Source organism: Dasypus novemcinctus, chromosome 17 (assembly GCF_030445035.2).
Source record: "Dasypus novemcinctus isolate mDasNov1 chromosome 17, mDasNov1.1.hap2, whole genome shotgun sequence".
NCBI lineage: Eukaryota > Metazoa > Chordata > Mammalia > Cingulata > Dasypodidae > Dasypus > Dasypus novemcinctus.
This window is the reverse complement of record NC_080689.1, coordinates 27086768-27109402: the sequence shown is the minus strand read 5'-3', so window position 1 is coordinate 27109402 and position 22635 is coordinate 27086768. Positions and strand designations below refer to the sequence as shown.

The 22635-nt window shown below is 35.4% G+C and overlaps 1 protein-coding gene across 5 annotated transcripts in view; it reads left to right on the top strand.

Moving 5' to 3' along the window:
- Nucleotides 1-22635, top strand: part of MAP4K3 (mitogen-activated protein kinase kinase kinase kinase 3) — a 251566-nt gene that overhangs the window by 122394 nt on the left and 106537 nt on the right. For all 5 annotated transcript variants that reach the window (XM_058278442.2, XM_058278440.2, XM_058278443.2 and 2 more), the window contains 4 exons: nt 5463-5518; nt 6309-6356; nt 8630-8672; nt 9964-10036. In XM_058278442.2, the coding sequence (XP_058134425.1) occupies nt 5463-5518; nt 6309-6356; nt 8630-8672; nt 9964-10036 (220 nt within the window). The remainder of the gene's footprint in view (nt 1-5462; nt 5519-6308; nt 6357-8629; nt 8673-9963; nt 10037-22635) is intronic.

The window sequence follows — 22635 nt, the reverse complement described above, 5'->3', positions numbered from 1 at the left end:
AGAAACAACAGTTTTGCAATACAGTAAATAATTTCAAGCAGGCATGCTGGAATTTATATGCTTATACAAAATTGAAACCTACCTATCTCTCTGTTTACTCAAATGGCGCTACCCAGGTTTCCACCAAGTAACTTCCTCGTGGCAATTTCTACTACTCTTTGGCTGGTCTTGAGTGCTGTCTACTTGAATGGCCATTTTATATGTACTCCTCTATTCCATCTGTCTCTCTCGTCTTACTCCTCTCCCCCTGCTATGTTATTTAGGGAGTAGTGTGATATCCTGGATTTCTTTATTTGGTGAAAGAGAAAGTCTTCTTTTCTAATAACCCTAATGTCTGTGGAGTTTTTCTTAATTTATTTTTTGCAGTGTATTGGAACCATATTTTCATCACTTAAACAAAATTTGCAGAGAATTTCCTTTTTATTGGTAAAAGCCAGTTTTTTCTATTTTTCTGCATATTTCTGAAGTATCATTAAACGAATGTTTATATTTTATTTACTGTTCATAATTCCATTACTAACTTCGTTTTAGTCAGGGTTCTCTAGGGAAACAGAACTGACAGGATATATCTGTAAATAATATGAGATTTTATAAAATTGTCTCACATGACTGTGGGCATGTACAAGTCCAAATTCCCTTAGGGCAGTCTGCAAATCAGGGTCTCTGATGAAGGTCTTGAATGAGTTCCCAAGGAGATGCTGGCAGTCTGAAGTAGAGATGGGAATTTTCTTTGAATGGTGAAATCACTTCCCTTTTTAAGGCTTTCAGCTGATTGGATGAGACCTCACTAATTGCTGATGGCAAGCTCCTCAGTTGATAGTAGATGTAATCAGCGCTATATGCAATCAATTCACTGATGATTAAAGTTCCTGAAATGACCTTGTATTACAATGAACCCAGTACTTGCTTGACCAAACAGCTGAGCACCGTTACCTGGCCAAGTAGACATATTAGCCTAACCATCACACTACATGTTTTTTTTCAAATTATGTCTTCTTTAAAAAGAGGTATATTCGTTATCTACTACTGTTTACCAAATGATCCCTCAGTTTGGCAGCTTAAAACAAGACACTTATTATCTCAAGTTTCTAAGGATCAAGAATTTGGGAATGGTTTATCTGGATGATTCTGGTTCCTGCTTTCTCATGAAGTTGCAGTCAAGCCAGGCCAGGACTAGCCTACAGATGACTAGGGCTGAAAAACTTGCTTTCAAGATGGTTCACTTACGTAGTTGTTGACAGAAGGCTTTAGTTCCTTGATGGCTATTCACAGGAGATCTCTGTTTCTTACTCTGTGGATCTCTCCATACGGCAGCTTGAGTGTCCTCATGATATGGCAGAGCAAGTGATCCTAAAGAAAGCAAGGAGTAAGCCACAGTGTTTTGTGTTGAACACCTAGAAGTTGAATATTATCACTTCTCTATTCTGTATTCTATATATTATCACTATCTCTATTCTGTTCTTTAGAAGCAAGTTAAGTCCAGACCTCACTCAAGAGGAGGAAAACTAAGGTCCACCCTGAAGAGGGAAGTAGCAAAGAAATTGTGGATATATTTTAAACTACTTTGGAGGGGTAGGAGGATTTTATTAACTTTTATTTCATAATACTTTCATACTTATAGGGGAGTTACAAAAATAATACAAACCCCATACAGAGAAATCAAATATATCCCTGTTCCTTCCAGATATCCAGATACACCAATTTTAACATATCCTCATATTTGCCTTATCATTCTACCAATCTATCTATATATCTATCAGTCCATTTTCCGAACATGTGATGTAGGTTGTATACGTTACACTCCTTGAACACTTATTACTGCAATATACATTTCCTAAGAATGAGGATATTTATCAAGTTCTAGAAATTTAATATTGATATAAAGTTTACAGTCTATATTAAAATTGTTTCATATATTCCAATAATGTCCCTTTGAGCCTTATCTCCTCCCATTAGATCTCATTCAGGATTGTGTATGGCATTTAATTGTTATTATTCCTTTAGTTCTATTTTTTTTTAATTGTGAGAATATATAAACAACATAAACTTTTCCATCTCAACTATTATCAAAAAATACCCTCCAGTGGAATTTATCATATTCACGATTGTTATACCCTCACCACCCTCCATTATTAAAACGTTTCCATCTACCCAAATAGAAAGCTACACCCATTAGGCACTAACTCCCCAATTTCCCCTGCCCCCTGCCCTTGGCAAACTATGTTTTAATTTCTGTCTCTATGAGTTTGTGCATTCTCCAATATTTTCTTTGTAGTTAGCTTAAACAGCTTAAATTTAATATTCTAAATCTGTAACAGTCTCATTTGCTTTATTACCAACTTAACTTCAATAGCATATACAAATTATGTTCCTACAGCCCTCCTTTTCCCCACCTTTTTGTAATTCTTATTACAAATTACATGTTTCTATATTATGAGTCCAAAAGCACTGTCTGTCATTACTTTTTATGAGTTTGCTTTCTAGATCCTGTAGAAAGTAAAAAGTAATACAAACCAAAAATACAATGGTACTGCTGTTTATATTTCTCCATGTCATTACCCTTTCCAGAATTCTTTATTTCTTCTTGTGGCTTTGATGTTGTCTATTGTCTTTTCTTTTCGTTAGCAGAACTCTTGGTTGCATTTCCTGTAGGGACCAGTCTAGTGATGAACTCTTGCAGCTTTTGTTTATATGGGAATATCTTAATCTCTTATTTTTGAAAGAAAGTTTTGCTGGATATAGAATTTTTTGGTTGGCAATTTTTTGCTTTCATTGCTTTAAATAATTCCACTGCCTTCTTTCCTCCATGGATTCTGAGGAGAAATTGGCACTTAATCTTAATTGAGGCTCCCTTATTTATGTCACATGTTGTTTTGCTCTTGGAGCATTCAGAAAGCCCTTTATCTTTGGCATTCACAGTTTGATTATAATATGGCATGGTATGGGTCTATTTGGGTTTATCCTGTTAGGAGTTGAGTATGTTAGGCACGTATAGTTATATCTTCCACTAAATTTGGGAAGTCTTCAGCCATTATTTCTTTGAATATTCTCTCTGCCCCTTTCTCTCTTTTGCATTCTGGGATTACCACAATGTATATATTGATAGACCTTATGGTATCTCAGGCTATGTGTACTTTCTTCATTCTTTTCTTCTTTCTGTTTATCAGAGGAGATGATTTCAGTTGTATCTTCAGGTTCACTGGATTCTTTTTTACTGCCAGCTCTAATTTGCTGTTGAAACACTGTAGGAAATGTTAAGTCTTTGTCTCTTTTGTCCAGCCATCAATGCATTGCCCCCAGCAGCACAACTTGACTGCTCTCCAACAGCATTCTGCCTTTTAAACATAGGAACTTGGTGGGATGGCAAGTCCTTCAGGCCACCACCAGACAGATTGGACCAGACATGCAAGCTCCCAGTATACATATGAGGATTATTTTGCTGCCCTCGAAACTGTCACCGGGCATCAGCATTGGTAACACAGGCCAGCCTTACGCTTAGTTGGTTGGGGAGTAGCCAGCCAGGGCACCTCAAGATCCTCCTATTTTTAAGTAGCCTTTTGCTTCATTTAGTACTTGCCCTGTTGCTGTAGTCCCTCAACTCTTTTTTGGAGCTTTGAAAAAGATATTTCTACCAGTTCTTGCTGCTTGTTAAAGCTTTCGTTTAGTGCATGGAGCACTGGAGTGTTTCATTCCACCATCTTGATCTGGCAGATGGAAGCATTTTTAATTTACATTTTTAATTAGCTCCTCCTCAGAATATTTTTGTTTTTCTGGGACACCAATCATCTTACATTTTCAATATATATTTGAGCCCTAAACCTGAGTGAAAAAGAGGCCTCTGATGATAAATTCTAATAGCGTTTTTCCCCTATCCAGATAGTGGGCCATGACAGATATTTTTTTATTGTCATTTCTAAGTATTATTTTCAGGGTTTTTCTTGTTTATCCTATTAGGGAAACAGAACCAGAAGGAAGCCTGTGTTAAACTGAATGAGAGTGGGTGAGCTTAGGAGCCACAGAAATTAGTTATATGGTTTATCTTCAGGCAAAACAAAACAATTTAAGTGAAATAGATTTTTCTCTTCCACAATTGCAAAATACCAAAAGTACTCCAAACTAAATGCTTTTACAAATCTGTTAAGTATGGGTTTGTGTGAGATCACTACCTTCCAAAGGAGTCCATCATTGGATTTAATTCTGTTTCTAGAACTATCTGTCCCATCTAATGCTTTTCTTTATTCTAAAGTCATTTAATAGCAAAGCAGAAAACTGTTCAAATGTCTTCTTTAATGAAAAGATGCACACATGTAATCAGATATTAGAATAACATTAAGCTATATATATTGATATGGAAAGATGTCCATGACAAGTGAAAGGGCAGGTTACAGAATTGTATTTGCATTTGTGTTTATCAGTGTGTATGATACACATTTATTATTTAAAATTTCTCTGTATAATATCATCTGGTAGAGTATTATACTCTACCAATGATAAGCAATGTCATTGAACAATATTTTGGAAAAAGAAGGGATCTTTATTTTCCAAACTTCTCTATTGATAGGACTTTTTCATGGTGAACATACATTAATTTTTATCGCTAAAATATTATAACTTTAGGAAATAAGTATTGATTTAAAAGTAGCCATAATATATGTTACACATCAATTTAAAAATCTTTTCATAAAAACAAGCTCAACCTCTTAGACATCTGTTTTAGTCTGCTAGGCTACAGAAAGCAATATACAATGAAATTGGGTTGGCTTTTAACAATGGGACTTGATTAGCTTACTAGCAACAGTTTTGATACCATGCTATGTCCAAATCAAGGCACCATCAGGGTGATGCTTTCATCCCCAAGGCCAGTGATCCTTGACTCCTGCCACATGGCAAGGCATGTGGTGGCATCTGCTGGTCTCACCCTTCTCTTCTATGTTTCATTGATTTCAAGCCTCTTGCTTCCATGGCTTTCTCTTTCTTTGTCTGAATTTCATTCTTTTATAAATTACTCCAGTAAGAGGATTAAAATGTACCCTGGCCATGCCTTAACTGAAGTAGCCTCATCAAAAGGTCCTATTTGCAATAGGTTTATACCCACAGGAATGGATTACCTTTAAGAAGGTGATTTTCTGGGGTACATACAGTTTCAGAACACCACAACATGCTTGCTTTCTTTTTAACATTTGTGTAAGGTATAAAACTGAAAATATAATCAGTTTTAGTCAATATTTCAGTCACTCATTCATTTGTTCCATAAATATTTGTTGAGCTGTTGTTCCGTGCCAAGTGCTGTTCTAAACACTGGGGATAAAACAGTGAGTAAAATCAGACAAAAACCACTGCCTTGGTGTAGCTTATTTTCTAGTAGAATTGTTTAGATGTATTATAAGTCTGTTGTTTAGTTGTCACTCTCTGAAAAATTTTCTATGGCTAATTTTATTGATGTTAATTTTCTTCTTTTATAGTAACTGGACCTCTATCAGAACTGCAAATTGCATATGTTAGCAGAGAAACACTACAGGTAAATAAAATGATAATTAAAAAGTAATATTCTTTCATGAACATTCTTCATTAACAAAAAGACCTTGATCATGTCATTTAACCAGGCTGTGCTCATTTGTTCATCTTTTGGAACACTGGAGAAACAACTGAGTTTGTCTTTAGGATTAAATAAGATAAATGTGCTTGGATGGATTTTTAAAAGTAATTCTTCCATAATTTGTTAAGCTATCTTTTGTCTGTTATTTGACATTGAAATAAAGTTAATATATATATATATAATACTCTTTATTAAATGTTCTTATATTGTGCATTATCAGTTAAAATGAAAGGATTAAACATGCTAGTTTGTTGAACTTTTGAGTAGTTTTAGTACATATTTTTTTTACTATTTGAGTAATAGACTCAAATCTTATTTACAAATGAACACTTTATTAAAGCATAAATGTAATTATATAACTTCTAAAATCTAAGCAGTATGGATTTGTTACTGTATAGTTTTATATGTACTACCATGAGAATTGAAACACATTCTGATACCAATTGGGTATCTACTTTTTAAAAGTTATTTCAAACTATTTGCTGATTTTACTGAAAATTATTTGTGTTAAGAAAGTTAATGGTTCTCTTTGAGCTTTGCCTTTCTCGTTTTCTTGATTCTGTTCCCTTTTAGGATATCTCAGTAAAGTAGGTTAGTGATTATCAGACCCTCTGTATTGAATAAGGAAAAAACAGAATTGATTACATATAATTTCAAAGAGTGCTCTATGATAAAATCTTGTTTCTTTTTCTGTTTCTTTTAAAAACTGCAGGGATTATACTATCTTCACAGTAAAGGAAAAATGCACAGAGATATAAAGGTATATATCATATTTTTAACCTAATGAGCCCTCTTCATTTTTAAATACTTTGATCAAACTGTTGAGCACAATTGTTTTGATTATTCCATTTGATGAATTTTTTATCTGAAATATAGTTTATTACTGTAATAAAACTGAGTGACAGTTAAAGCTTGGTGTATAGCAGCTTTATTGAGACATAATTCACATAACTTAAAACTTACCTATGTAAAGTATGCAATTCAGTGTACTAATAACTCATTTTAGTTTATTTGTACCTATTAATTTGTGAAAAGCAGGTTAGATCCATAGCTTCCATCAAGTTACAATTTTTAGGAAGTTTGTGCTCATTATGCAAGGCCTTGTATGCCATTCTTTCAGTTTGGTCCCAATAGGGTGGATTCTTACCGTTGCCACCGTTTCCTCCCCCTTGTGTAAGCTACCATTATATCTCATTGGGGCTTCCATAATAGCATTCTAACAGGTCTCTTTGCTGCCATTCTCATAATGGTTTTACAGTCAGTTTTCTACCTGGCAATCAGAGTGATCCTTTTAAACCAGATCATGACACTTTTCCTGCTTATAAGCCACCATTTGCTTCCCATCATATGCAGTCTAAAGTCCACGCTTTTTACTATGGCCTTCAAGACCCTGCATGATCTGGACCCTGCATTTCTCTCTGATCTCATCTCATGCTTCCATCTATTTTGCTCATTCTGCTCCAGGTACACTAAACTTCTCTTCTTGGAATGTGTCAATCTCATTCTGAACCCAGGGATTTGTATTTGACATTCCTTTCCTATGCCTAGAATGTTCTTTTCAAAATTTGCTTGGCTATACACCCTCATTTCATTCAGATATCTGTTCAGATATTACTGCCTTAGAGAGACCTTCCTTGTCTTCTTTGTCCTCAGGGTTCTTATTTCTACCTAGTTATAAATCATTCGTTGCTGCATTCATTCATATATGTAATCGGTTTTTAGGTTTCCTTTCTTTTTTTCGTTCAATTTACACTCTCCTTAGTCTTATTCATTACTGACACCCTTCATCTTAAAATTGCACCTTTATGCTAAGTAGCCTGTCAGGGAGGGAGGGAAAGAGGTAGGATCAAAAGCCATAATGTGTAAATGACATGATATAAGCTGTCACTTAGGAAAACTAATTTGGAGCTGAGGAGAGAACAAAATTGAAGACTCAGTAGCATTCTTGGTAGCTAGGTTCTAGATCAAGTTAAAATCCTGCCCTAGTCTATTCTCCCTCCTCCTTTTCCTTTCCCCCAATATTCCATAGAGTTACAATATCATCAGTGGTTGCAGCTCAGCTCCACTGGTGACATTTGGAAACTGGGAACCCTCTTTTTCTTTTCTTCTTTTTTCTCCTCCAGTCTTTAATTTTTTCTTTCTTTCTCTTTTTCCCTCTTCCTCCCTCTTTCTCACTCACTCTTGCTTTCTTTTTAGTTTCCAAGTATTATTCCCCAACCCCAGCCCCATCTCTCCTGGCCTGTACTGACATACTTACATGATTGATGGCTTTCTGGACTAAAGAGGCTGCTTGCTTATTTAAAAGTTGCGGAAAAGGCAAAAAAGCATACAATATTTTGGGGAGACAGTATTTCTACCTCCTCCAAAAGTTTTGCACTTATTGAAGATGAAGTAGTCATTATCATCTTCTTAAGGTGAGATCAAGAAGCAAAAGTGACTGAATTTCTTCCAGGTCTTGGAGAAAGATATTTTAATTCTGTGGGCCTGTGTCTCCTTGTTTATATACTAGATGGCCCTAACGTTTCAAACGGACATGTTAGGATAGACAGCCTCGTGTTAAACAGCAAGGTACAATCTCAAGTACCACACTGTTCAATTGATAATGAGTTCCTAAAAAGGAAGTTCTGTTTGTTTATTTGTTTTGAGCAGGAATTAGAAAAGTGTAATAAAAACAATTGAAAATGCTCTTACAAGGTAACACTTTAGAGACAGTATTTGATCTGTAAAAAAGTAACATTTAGTTGAAAACTAGTAATGTATCATTTCCATATTAACATTCATGCTATGTTAATAGCTGCTTTTTGCATTAATGAAAAGACAGAACATTTCATAAGGATAGCCAAATTACATAAAAAGTGAACAGTAAATTTTCCGATGGATATGATGATTTACTATTTTGATCAGTCACGCTTTAAATTTTAAGTAATGGTTTAAGGCTGCAATTTAAGAATATTTTAAATACATATACTTAATCTATTATATGTGCTGATGAAATGTGTTTCCTACTTTAACTAAAGTGTTCTCACTTTGAAGGGAGCTAACATTCTACTAACGGACAATGGTCATGTGAAATTGGGTAAGTAGATTGGAATTTTGTTTCTTGCATGACTCTGTTCCAAAACATAACACTTTTATGTTTTCCTTTGTAGGATTAGGTTTCCCCTCTCATGGAACACTGTTTTTTTATTTTTAGATGGAAATCTCATTACAGGGCATATATAACGTCCCTTTATGTTTCCTTATCTCTTATTTGGGGATAAAATCTACCCTTCACATATGACAGGCTCGTTGTAAGAATATAGTGAAATAGTATCTTTTGGGAATTCTTTCATCTCCATTACTGCGCATGTGACTTCTAGTAAGAAATCCATACAAAATTGCTCCATAACAACAACAACAACAACAACAACAAAAATGCAAGCAAAAATAAAATCCTATGTTGTTTGTTTAAGCTTTTGAAAAAGTAAATGCAGTATTACTTACATAAGAATGCTATTTAGATCCTAACTGTTGCTTTATTTCAAACAGTAGCTTAATGTTTGATTTTGTAACCTTTGGTTGTTCCAGTTATTTAAATAGAGTTCAAAACTTAATAACTTAATATGAGAATTTAAGACTGGACATAGTTTCAATATAGTAGTTTTAGAAACAGTTGTTTACTAACTATTCAAAATAATTTGGTATTTCATATTTACTAAATACTTCCTTTAATAGATACTATATGTATTTTTTGAGTTGAAGAGTATTTAGAACGCATCAGTAAAGTAGAAAATATTAGAATCAACATACTTATCTTAAGGAATAGTAACAACTCCTACATAAAGATAAATTTCGTGATATTAATTGATACTGGTATTGGAATGAATTGCTAAGGTAATATTTTGGGAATATTTTGTTTGGATGTCTTTTTAAGTAAAATGGACTTTCCAACATACTTAACTGATTCATTTGCTGTTAGTCACCAAGGGTGTGGCTGAGAAGATATGAAATATAATTATATTTAAGGTCCCTTCCAGTGATATTCCTTGAATTTCAGGTCCTGAGAATTAGAAATTATAATATTATTAAATCTGACAGCCTAGATTCTCTCAGCTGTCTGTTTCTCATTAAAATTCTTTAAACTCGACCTTCATTGTCTTTTGAGTGAGTCAGGAATATATGGCGATCTATTTGACTATGATATACACTGACTACTTTGTAATATTTTAATGCTAGTTCATTAAAGATAAACTTTTTAATTTAATATTTGCATATACCTCATTTCTGTGAAGTTAATTATTTAATGAAAATAATAACTGAAAGTGTCTTCTCACATTGGCTTTAAACCATTCTTTCAGTTTTCTAAATGTTTCTTATTTTTTCAATAGCTGATTTTGGAGTATCTGCACAGATAACTGCCACAATTGCCAAAAGGAAGTCTTTCATTGGCACACCATATTGGTAATTGTATTTTAATTGACATTTAATTTTTTGGTGTCTTATGATTATTGTGTACAGCATTTCTAAAAACTAGACCGGTCAAATATTTAGGGACTAAAACAGATTAGGAAGAAAATTATCAGTAGGTGAAATAATTTAGGCATATACACATATTGATGGATAGCACAATCAAAGAATATTTTACCATGTTAATTTTCCTTCAGCAGGAAAGATGTTTAAGATTGATACGGCTTTCAGAAGCCTTGCCGTAGTTCTGGCTTTACTGGAAAAAAATGCCTTTTGCTCCTAAACTATATCATGTATTTTCACAAATATTTTTATATCTGTCTTCCTCTATCCCCATTTCTAGTCAATAATTTATTTGGATTATTCTTCTTTCAACATTATATTATTCATAGTACCTCTTTGCTGAAAGTTTTGGCATGTCTTGGTTGCCCACAAGATCAAATGCAGATTTCTTGGCAATTGGAGTCTTTTGTGGTCTGCCCTCCATCTGCCTCAGCAACCTTAATTCCTACTATTCTCCCCCACAGATCTTCTTTTCTAGGTATATATCTGTGCTAGGTATTCTTTGAACATGCTATGAAAACTATCCTATTCACGCGTTTATTCACACAGTAAATATTTTCGACTGCTTAACATTGTGCTAGATATGATATTAGGCACTGTGAATATAGTTGTGGATAGGTATAGAATTTCTTTGTTCAAAGTATTACATTTTCTCAAGGATCAGCACTCTGAAATCATACCTTCATTTTAAGTGCTGCTGCTCCTCTGATGCCTTCCTTGTCTGACTCATCACTGACTCATCACCAATGGTATATCACTCATCTATGTTACTTATTTTGGTAACTAGGATATGAAATATATCAGTTTTATATTGATTTGTCTTGGAGAAGTTCTGTGAAGATGACAGTGGACTAGACAGGCAGGGCTCAACTCTCTCACAAAAGCAATGGGAGACAAAAGCTGTAAGGGTCAGCAGATCAGGACAGTGCTGCACAACCCACAGGAGGATGAAGGACAAAGAGGTGAAGAATCCAAAACAACAAATGTGAGTTACTAAACCCCACAGCAGTTAGGAAGGGTACCCATCTCCCACCCTCAAGGCATGCAGCCTGGCTGAAACCCCTAGCTCACTGCAACCAACTGAGAAGGGAACAAGATCTTCCTCCCTGGGTAGTACGAGGGTACATTGGAAGGCGGAGAATGGTTTCTTTTCAGTGAATTCAGCCAGCAGAACCTGCTTTGAATCTTGGCTCTGGCCAGACCAGAAACACCAGCAGGTGGAGGTTGAAAGAAACATCCCCAACAATTTCCATCTGCTGGCCAGCCAGGAAACTGCAAGGAGGAAAACTACTTTTAGGTCCCTCTTAGTCCCAATTACTGGGAGAAAAATCCACACCCCATTAATGAGCCTCTCACCCAATTTTGTTTTTTAAAGGTTTTTTAAAATGTATTTTTCCCCACCCCCTCATTGTTTACCCTTGCTGTGTTTGTTCATCGTCTTTTTATTTCTTTGGGAGGCACCAGGAACTGAGCCCAGGACCTCCAATGTGGGAGGGAGGTGCCTAATCATTTAAGCCACCTCTGTTCCCTGCTTTGTTGTGTCTCTGTTGTTTTTTGTGTGTGTCTCCTGTTGCATCAGCTTGCCATATCTGCCTGTTGCATCAGGTTGCTGTCTTGCTCATCATCTTTAGGAGGCATCAGGAACCTTTGCTCCCTGCTTTGTTGTGTCTCTCATTATGTTTGCCTTCTTATGTCTCTTATTGTGTCATCTTGTTTTGTCAGCTTGCTGACACAAAAGGCACCAGGAACATAACCACAGACCTCCCATGTGGTAGGCAGGAGCGCAATCACTTGAGCCACATCTGCTTCCCCCCGGCCTGATTTTGATAACTTAAGCAGGGCAATTTTAAAGATTCAGAATAAGTTAAACTGAAAAATCAAAGCAGAGCCATGAAAACAGACAGACAAACAAAAAAATCCCACTAGACCGCCAGAGTAAATTCACCAACGTTTTCAAATGCTTATACATCAACAAAAAATTAAAAGCCATACCAGGAAACAGGAAGAGAAGGCTCAGCCAAAGGAACAAACCAAATATCTGGACAAGATACAATATTTAAGAGAACTAATCATTCATCATCACACAAATCTCAAAAATCAATTCCAAGAATTGAAGGAAAATATGACTAAGATATTAATAGGTGACATTAGGAGACACTGAGTGAGCATAAAGAACAATTTGAAAGCTTGCAAATAAAAGTAACAGAACTTATGAAAGATAGAATGGATGAGATTAAAAATACATTAGAGGCACAGAACAGATTTGAATTGCTTGAGGACAGAATTAGCGATATAGTGGACAGAATATCTAAACTTGAAAAGACTGGGAGAACAGAGATAAAAGAATGGAATAGGGGCTCAGAGATTTGAATGACAATGTGAAACACAGAAACTTACATGTTATCATTGTCCCAGAAGAAGAGAATGGAAAGGGGGCAAAAAGAATATTTGAGGAAATAATGACTGAAAACTTTCAAACCCTTATGAAAGACATAAATATCAATATCCAAGTAGGGCAATGCACTGCAAACAGAACAAATCTAAATAGACCTACTCCAAGACACTTACTATTCAGAATGACAAATATCAGAGATAAAGAGAAGAGTCTGAAAGCAGCAAGAGAAAAGCAAAGCATCTCATACAAGGGAACCTCGATAAGATTACGTGCTAACCTCTCATCAGAAAGGGTGAAGGAGAAATGAAAGTGGTATAATGTATTTAAGGTAAAGAAAGAAAAACTGCCAACTAAGAATTCTGTATTCAGCAAAACTGTCCTTCAAAACTGTGGATGAATTCATACATCTTATTGGAATGAATTACAGCATAACCATTTGCCAACTCATAATTTTATGAGGCAGAAAAACTCAATCTTATTCAGATAGATTATTTTAATTAGAGTATGAATAAGGAGGGTGAAAGAAAAATGAAGTATCCAAATATATGTCTCTTCTCCAGCCATCCTCAATTAAAAGCAAGTGCTCATTTTGTATAAAGAAACTTACAGAATACTGATCATAGCAACAATTTGCCAATTGTACTGAGTAATTATTGTTAATCTACTATAACGTTATTTTACATTTATCTGGTTTACTTCAGCTTTTTTTTTTTGGTTACTATCTACATGGAATACCTTTTTCCAACCTTTCACTTTTAACCTCGTTGTGTCTTTACACGTAGGGTGGGTCACTTGTAGACAACATATAGACAACTCATGTTTTTTAATCCATTCGTGCAAAAGTAATTGCAGTTTTATGTTGTTGAAATTTGCCATTTGATATTGGCATACATTCTTAAATAAATGTGGTTATGTTATACATCATTTTAATGTATTTCTTGCTGTATATATTTTTGCTAATGACTTATTACTTGCTGCTTACTTTTTATGTATTTTAGACAATGGAAATGATGTTAGACAAAAAACAAATTCAAGCAGTTTTCTTATTTGAGCTTAAAATGGGTCGTTCAGCAGCAGAGACAACTTGCAACATCAACAACTCATTTGGCCCAGGAACTGCTAGTGAACATACAGTGCAGTGGTGGTTCAAGAAGTTTTGCAAAGGAGATGAGAGCCTTGAAGATGAGGAGCATAGTGGCCAGCCATCGCAAGTTGACAGGGACCACTTGAGAGCAATCATCGAAGCTGATTCTCAAACTACACAAGAAGTTGCTAAAGAATTCAAGGTCGACCATTCTATCGTCATCTGGTATTTGAAGCAAATTGAAAAGGTGAAAGAGCTCGATAAGTACGTGCCTCGTGATCTGACTGAAAATCAAAAAAATTGTCGTCTTGAAGTGTCATTTTTTTTTTCTAGGCAACAACAGTGAACCATTTTTCAATTGAATTGTGACATGCAAGAAAAGTGGACTTTATATGACAACCAGTGATGACCAACTCAGTGGTTGGACCAAGAAGAAGCTCCAAAGTACTTGTCAAAGCCAAATTTGCACCAAAAAAGGTCACGGTCACTCTTTGGTGGTCTGCTGCTTGTCTGATCCACTACAGCTTTCTGAATCCTGGCAAAACCATTACATCTGAGAAATTTGCTCAACAAATCGATGAAATGCACCAAAAACTGCAACACCTGTAGCCGACATTGATCAACAGAAAGGGCCCAATTTGTCTCCACGACAGCGCCTGACCACACATCACACAACCAACACTTCAAAAGTTGAATGAATTGGGCTATGAAGTTTTGCCTCATCCGCCATATTCACCTGACCTCTCACCAACAGACCACCACTTCTTCAAGCATCTGGACAACTTTTTGCAGGGAAAACACTTCCACAACCAGCAGGATGCAGAAAATGCTTTCCAAGAGTTTATCAAATCCCAAATCTTGGATTTTTATGCTACAGGAATAAGCAAACTTATTTCTCATTTGCAAAAATGTGTTCATTGTAATGGTTCCTATTTTGATTAATAAAGATGTTTTTGAACCTAGTTATAATGATTTAAAATTCACTGTCCGAACTGCAATTCCTTCTGCACCAACCTAAATATCAGTCTATGTCTTTTGATTTGGGAGTTCAGTCCATTAACATTCAATGTTAATACTGTAAAGGCATTACTTCCTTCATCCATTTTGTCCTTTGGCTCTCTCTTGTCATATCATTTTATTATCTGTCTTCTTATCCTTTAGTTTACTCTCCCTAATAATCTTCCTTTCTAAACTCTTCTCCAAACCTTTCGTCCTTGTTTTTTCCTTTCAGGCCACAGTACCTCCTTTAGTATCTCTTGCAGATCTGCTCTTTTGGTAACATATTCTATCAGTTTGTTAGTCTTTGAAGGCTTTGAATTCACCCTCATGTTTGAAGGACAGTTTTGCCAGATACAGAATTCTTGGCAGAATTCTTGGCTGAAAGAGAAAGTTTTTCTCTTTCAGTACCTTAGATATATCATACCACTTTCTTCTCTCCTCCGTGGTTTCTGATGAGAAGTTGGCACTTAATCTTATCGAGGTTCCATTGTATGTGATGCTTTGCTTTTCTCTTGTTGCTTTCAAATCCACTCTTTCTCTCTGAAATTAATAGTAGGTGTCTTTAAGTAGGTCTATTCAGATTTGTTCTGTTTGGGGTGCATTGTCCTTCTTGGATATTGATATCTGTGTGTTTCATAAGGGTTGGGAAGTTTTCTTTTCTGTATTTATTCAAATAATTTCTTTCAAATATTTTCTGCCCCTTTTCCATTCTCTTTTCCTTCTGGGACACCAATAATGCAAATGTTTGTCCATTCAGCATTGTCTTTCAGTATCTTGAGGCTCTCTTCCATTTTTTCCATTCTCTTCTCTTTTTGTTCTCCTGTCTTTTCCAGTTTAGATGTTCTGTCTTCCAAATCACTAATTTGTCTTAAGTAATTCACATCTGCTCTTATGGGCCTCTAATGTATTTTTAATCTCATTCATGGTGTCTTTCATTTCCATAAGGTCTGTGACTTTTCTTTCAAGACTTTCAAATGGTTCTTTATGCTCTCCCAGTATCTTCTTAATATCTTGTATTTATTTAGTCATGTTTTCTTTAATTCTTTTAAGTGATTTAGAAGAATTACGTGATTATCACAGATTAATTGTCTTAAATCCTGTATCTCGTCAGGATATTTGACTGGGCCATCTCTTCCTGTTTCCTAGTATAGCTTGTAATCTTTTACTGATGTCTAGACATTTGAATATGTGAAGAATTCCCAAATAGGAATTTGATTATCTAGAAAGAATTATGGACTAAGTAGAAATTAAATAACTAAGCCAGTAATTTATTTCATTCTCAGAGATTATTATATTCAATGGTTAGAACGATAATTTAAAAATTAGAATTATGTCATAATTTATTATATTAATATTTGAATTATTATTTGCATTTATAAACACTTGTTGCTATGCTGTCTATTTTTATAATTGACTATATTAAATCTAACCTGACCTTGCACTCATTTAAAATTTGCAATTTCTTTCGGTCTATTTTTCTGTTTATTTTACTATTTTGCAATAAAGGGCTTTTTAGCAGCTAAAAAGAAAGTCATTGATTATATACTTGGGATAGATCATATGGTATGTGAGTATATATCAGTTAAACTACTTAATAAACAAATAATTGTGCAAAAGTAGCCAGAAGTAATAACTATGTATAGCAGGGGAAGCAGATCGAGAGGTGAGGAATTTTCTTGTTTGTCTGTTTTTTATTGTTATTATTGAAATAATGAAAGTGCTTTAATAATAATTGAAGTGATGCACAGCTATGGGATTATATCAACTACCATTGATTGTACATGTTAGATAAATTGTATGCTTCATTAATATGTATCATTAAAATTGATGTTTAAAAAGAAAAAATCAAAAGACAAAAAATTGGAAGACATTTGAAACTCATATCACAAAAAGCTATTTCTTTAATATATAAATAGTGCCAAGAAACAGACAGTCCCTTAGATAAATGGATAAAGGATATGAATGAGATATGGAAAAATACAAATAATTATTCTTTAAAAAAAAAATGAGGGTGAGTTTAAAGTCTTCACAGACAAAACTGAGAGAGTGTATTACCAAAAGACCAGAAATACAAGAGATGGTAAAGGGAGTGCTGCAGCCTGAAAGGCAAAGACAAGGGCGAGAGTCTTGGAGAAGAGTTTAGAAATGAAGATTATTAGGGAAGGGTAAATTAAATGGTAAAAAGAGAGACAATAGGAAGATGTGACAATGGAGAGCCAAAAGATAAAATGGATGAAGTGATAAAGACTTTACAGTAGTAACATTAAATGTTAATGGCTAGAACTCCCCAATCAAAAGACATAAACTGATAGAGTGGATAAAAATATATATATATGAGCCATCTATATGCTGTCTACAAGAGACTTACCTCAGATGTAAGGACACAATCCGTTTGAAAATTTAAGGTTGGAAAAAGATATTCCACACATATAGTAATCAAAATAAGGTCTGGAGTAGCAATACTAATTTCAGACAGAATAGATTTTAAATATTGATCTGTCTTTTTATCAAACAAATCAAACATATATTTTTAAAGCAAAATAGTGCTAAAAAGGGATTATACAGAAACTCTTCTAGTTTTGTGTTCTGCCATCTCTAGGTTATTTGTAATCTTCTGCTATGACATATGAAAATTATAGCTCTCTCCATTCATCTTCCAGTCTGCCTCTACTATGTCAATTAGTATATACCAGTATAGCATTTATTTTCTTGATAAAATTTTTCCTGAATTTAATAGTTATTTCTTTTTAAATTTGTTTAGTTGGTTGTTTTTAATTCCTAACTAAGATTTCCCGTGTGTCCCCCCCATTTTACAGTTCTATTAGCTACATTTTGTATTAGTTTGCCCATAGGGCTGCTGATGCAAAGTACCAGAAATCTGTTGGCTTTGATAAAGCCTATTTATTTGGGGTAAACACTTAAAGGCCCAAGACTGGGGAAAGTCCAATTCAGGGCACCAAATGAGACATGCTTTGTCACCAAAGTCAGCTGCCATATGTTGTAGCAAGTCCACTGGCAGTCTTTGCCTGGTCTTGCCTTCCCCTCTGGGCTTCATCTTCCTCTTGCGCTTCTTGGGCCCAGCCTCTTTAGGCTTCCTGCTTAAGTGATCCTGTTGTCCTCCCTCCCCTGGCTTGGGGCTTGTTTCTTTCCAGATCTTCTGTATCAGTCTCTGTCTGTGCTCTTCCCAATCTCAGCTGTAAACTGTCAGGCTAAATAGCTTCTCTCTCCCCCAGGCCCTTAGCTGTTTGAGCCTTCTCCTTTCTGTCACATGGCAGGATCAGAAATGAAAGCTCTCTCTTCCTGTGTCTGTGGTGGAGCTTCAACCTGAGCATGCCCACTATTGTAGTTGAATCAGAAACCCAAAAGGACATTATCAAATAATCTAATCCAAGGCCTCTCAGCTGAATTAATGCAATTAAAGAATATCACACCCAGAGCAATAGATTAGTTTACAAACATAATCTTTCTCTTGGGGGATTCAAACTGCCATACCTTTTATAAAATTTTCTCGATAAAGCCTGTCAAATTATCATCAGTCCTGTTTTTGTTTGTTCATTTGTTTTTGCTTTGTTTGTTTGTTTTTTCTTGGAATAAATTTTCCAGGAGCCCACTTTCCTCCTATTCCAATCCGGACTGTTCTTGTCTTTTGCATAGCTTTCCCTTGGGATTTTTTTCAGTTTCAGCTTGAGTGTGTCCTTCCTAGAATCAAAGTCTTCTCTTTTTTGATTTACTCTCTTCCTTTTGTAAAGATCATGCTTTGGTAACTTCCTGAGAAAGGATGCTTGGGGAGAAAAATTTTTTAGACTTTGCATGGCTAGCCTCCCATTTGGTTGATAATTTGAATGGGCTGTCAATCGCTCTCCTAAAAAGTATTGAGATCTTGCTCTATTATCTTCATTTCTCTGATGCTGATAAGAAGCTGGTGTCCTTATGATGTGTCATCCTTTGAATGTAATCCTCCCCACCCCACTCCCTAAATGATTATATACCTTAGGATGTTTTTATTTGTTGTTTTTTATTCACTGTAATTGTCATTTGTGCTTTTCAGTTAAGTGATTTTTAAAAATGTCTTTTAGTTATGGGAAATTTTCTTGTATTTCTTCATAATTTCTTTCCTATACTTTTTCCTGCTCTCACTTTCTGGAACCCATTATTTATATCTTAGACCATTTAGACTAGTCCATTATTTTCTTGTATTTTCTCTCAAAAAAAAAAATCTCTTTATACTTCCTATAACCGTACCCACCTTTCTTTTTCACTCCTTTTCCTGAATACTTTAATTCAAGAATTCTTTTACTTAAGAATTCTCTCATTTGCTTTAATGGCATTTTCCCTAAAATGTCAGATGATCCTTATCCATTGGTTCACATTGAAGAGCAAGAACAAGGCACTAAAAGGTGATAAGTAACTCTGTGCATGGGAAGTAGGGTGTCAACCTGTTTGCTGTTTGCTAATGTTCTAGAACTAGGCAGTTGAAGAAAGCTGGGGAACCCACTGTTCTGTGCCCACACCTTTACTTAATCATATCCCCTCTTCCCACCCTCTGCTCTCCTTGCTCCTGATTGTCTTGAGTATGAAACCTCTCAATCAATTTTGCCTGTTCCTCATCTGGTGGAAATAGGGAAGGAATAATTCCTGGGTCTTAGTGGATAAGAATAGGAATCTAGTGGACTAAATCCTCCTTATGTAGACTTGACACTTTCAAACACTCACTTTTATTACTTTGTAGTCCTAATTTGTCAGCCTTCGTGGGGTCCTTACGGGCTTACTGGCTTGCTGGTGGTGCTTCTTTCTCTCTGAGTGTGCTTAGGATTGTCCTTCCTTTTTGTGACATTATGAACTCTTCTGTTTTCAGTCTTATGTGTTATGGTTCTAGGTAAAACATGTCCCCTGGATATTTCAAATATAGTATGTTTCTATTTCTTTCTTCCTTGTTGGTTTGGGGTGATTACTGAGAGTGAGAGGGCTTAAAGAGCTACCTGTCCTTACTTTTAGGCACTCTGTCTCCTCAAGTTGATTTTAAACATCAGGGGAAATTCTCTTATATCTCATTGAATCTCCAGGGTCTAGCATGGTGCTGTTTACATAATTTATAAATGTTGATGATGACTTATTTCCAGCTCCAGCTTCAGAAATTACAAACTCTTGTCATTCCTTTTATAATAAGGTCAGGAATATGTTAAGGCATATCTCTTTCTAATTGCACATTTTTCACTTCATTGACAGGGGTAAAAAACAGAATGGACTTACTCATCTAACAGGATTAATGTTCACAGATAATTTTTTAAAATCCATTAAAGTGGATTCTCAAAATTAATATATATGTACCTTAAACATTTTATTTTAATTTGAGACCTTTAAATGTACATCTATTCATACTTTTGATATAGGACGAAGTGATAACATTTTCTTTGAATGTATAACTAATTAGCATTCTATTTTAATAATGCATCAGTTGTGTTTCCCAGCTTTGTGTCTCTAAAGTGCATTGAAAACTTAGTCTTGGAAAGCATGTTTTGTGTGTGTGTGTGGGAGGGTTGTTTATTTTTTTAGTCAGCTTTATTAAATAATAAATTTATCATTATTAGGTGTACAGTTCTGTGAATGTTGAGTAATTTGTACATTGTGATAGTAAAAAACATCATGAAAGTCCAGATAAAAGATTATTTTCATTACCCAAAAAAAGTTTCCTTTTGCCTCTTTTTAGTAAATTCCCTTCCTCCATCTCTAGTAGCTGGCAACCACTGATATGATTTCTTTTTCTGTAGTGTTAACTTCCAGCATGTTATACAGATGGAATCATATGTCTCTATCTTTCCCAGTCTTTTACATTTACTTTGTTTACCTAACTTGTCAGTTTTTTTTGTTTTTTGTTTGTTTTTCTTTGTTTTTAGAAACTTGTCTTTAACAGTTTCTAACTTTTTTCCTAAAGTATTCAACCTAATTTTCGTAACAACTTCTCTTTTTACCTTCATAATCAGTTCTCATAATATTTAATTACAAATATAACTTGAATGAACAGGTTCAAAGGTAAACTCAGTTGATGGTAGTAATCACACAACTGGCAGTAGTAGAAGTAAGTGAACAGGTGGCCTATTAGCTGGAATCATTCATTCATTTTTTTTAAATAGAGGAATGGATAGCATCAGCAGATGTGGCAAGCTAGTTGAGGGGAGGCCAGTTAAATCACCTGTTTGCACATTTCCACTAGCTAGCTGAAAATTAACCAATCAATAAAGTAATAATTAACATACTTTAAAATTGACTTTATTTATGGTAATTTGCATTTCCCTAGGGGCTGCTTTAAGATAGAAAAGATTTTAGGACCAAGCATTTTGAATACTGTTAGTTTTTTACTGTACTGACTTTCCTGAAATCATACCAGGGAAGCAAGTGTATTTATTTATTTTTAAGATTCATTTTTTTATTTATTTCTCTCCCCTTCCCCCCTCTCAGTTGTCTGCTCTCTGTGTCCACTCGCTGTGTGTTCTTCTGTGACTGCTTCTATCCTTATCAGTGGCACCGGGAATCTGTGTTTCTTTTTGTTGCATCATCTTGTTGTGTCAGCTCTCCATGTGTGCAGTGCCATTCTTGGGCAGGCTGCACTTTCTCTCGTGCTGGGCAGCTCTCCTTACGGGGTGCACTCCTTGTGCCTGGGGCTCCCCTATGTGGGGGACACGCCTGCATGGCACGGCACTCCTTGCGCGCATCAGCTCTGCGCGTGGGGCTCCCCTATGAGGGGGGGCACCCCTGCATGGCAGGGCACTCCTTGCATACATCAGCGCTGCACATGGGCCAGCTCCACACAGATCAAGGAGGCGGGGGGTTTGAACCACGGACCTCCCATGTGGTAGGTGGAGGGACGCCCTATCCATTGGGCCAAGTCTGCTTCCTGCAAATGTATTTACATTTGTATGGCTATGTATGTAAATCACTCTTGATTTGTAAGAATTGAGATGCATATCTGAATTAGCTGTTTTCAAAGCTATTGTTTAGGTTTTGAAATTCTTTTAGCTGAAAATCAGTGTCATCATTTAAGTCAAATACAAATTTAAAGAGATGTAACTGGAATAAGACTTAAGGAAGTCAAATGAAAAAAATACTGTATTTTCTTTCTGTATTAGTCAGGGTCCTCTAGGGAAACAGAATCAACAAGAGATATCTGTCAATAGTATGCGATTTTATGAGAGTCTCTGACGTGACTGTGGGGATGCACAAGTCCAGGTTCTGCAGGCAGGCTGCAACCAGGGGTCCAGTGAGAGTCCATTGCAGGTTCTTGATGAGTTCCAGAAGACATTGGCTGTCCAAAGACAAGCTTGGAAATTTTTACTCAATGCTGGAATCACTTCCCCTTTTAAGGTCTTCAACTGATTGGATAAAGCATCACTCATTGCTGATGGCAATCTCCCTGATTGATATAATTGTAATCAGCTATCTATGATTTATCACAGACAGTAAAAGTCAATGGTGACTGAAGTCCATAAATGCCCTTGTATTACTGTTAGCCCACTGCTTGCTTGACGGAACAACTGGGCACAATTACCTGGCTGAGTTGACACATTAGCCCAACCATCACATTTTGCTCTGCATAAATACTTATTTTTTAAAAATTTTATAACATTTCCCATCATAATAAAACTGAAAGAAAAAACTACTAAGTTTGTAGTAAATGTGAATTAAATACTAAATATGAAGAATATTGATACCTCAATGAATAATTTTGGTGAAGTAAAAACGGAGGCCAAGTTGCAGTTTATTGGTGTGAGGAAACAGCTAAAAATTCTTCACTGTTTCTTATAAAATTTTATTTCTTTATAGAATTTTACATGTCTAAAGGAAGAAAGATTGGAGTATAGATATATTTTGGGCATGTTGCTCTATTATAATTGTAAATTTTTATAACCCTTTATAGTAAATAATATAATAATGTACACAGGAATCACCAGTGGGGCTTGGGATGGGTGGTCTTATGAGATGTCAGTATCTGGAAGCCCTTGGGAAAGGTGAGCCTTTTAATTAAGCCCTTATTTTTCAGAAATCAAGGCCTAAATA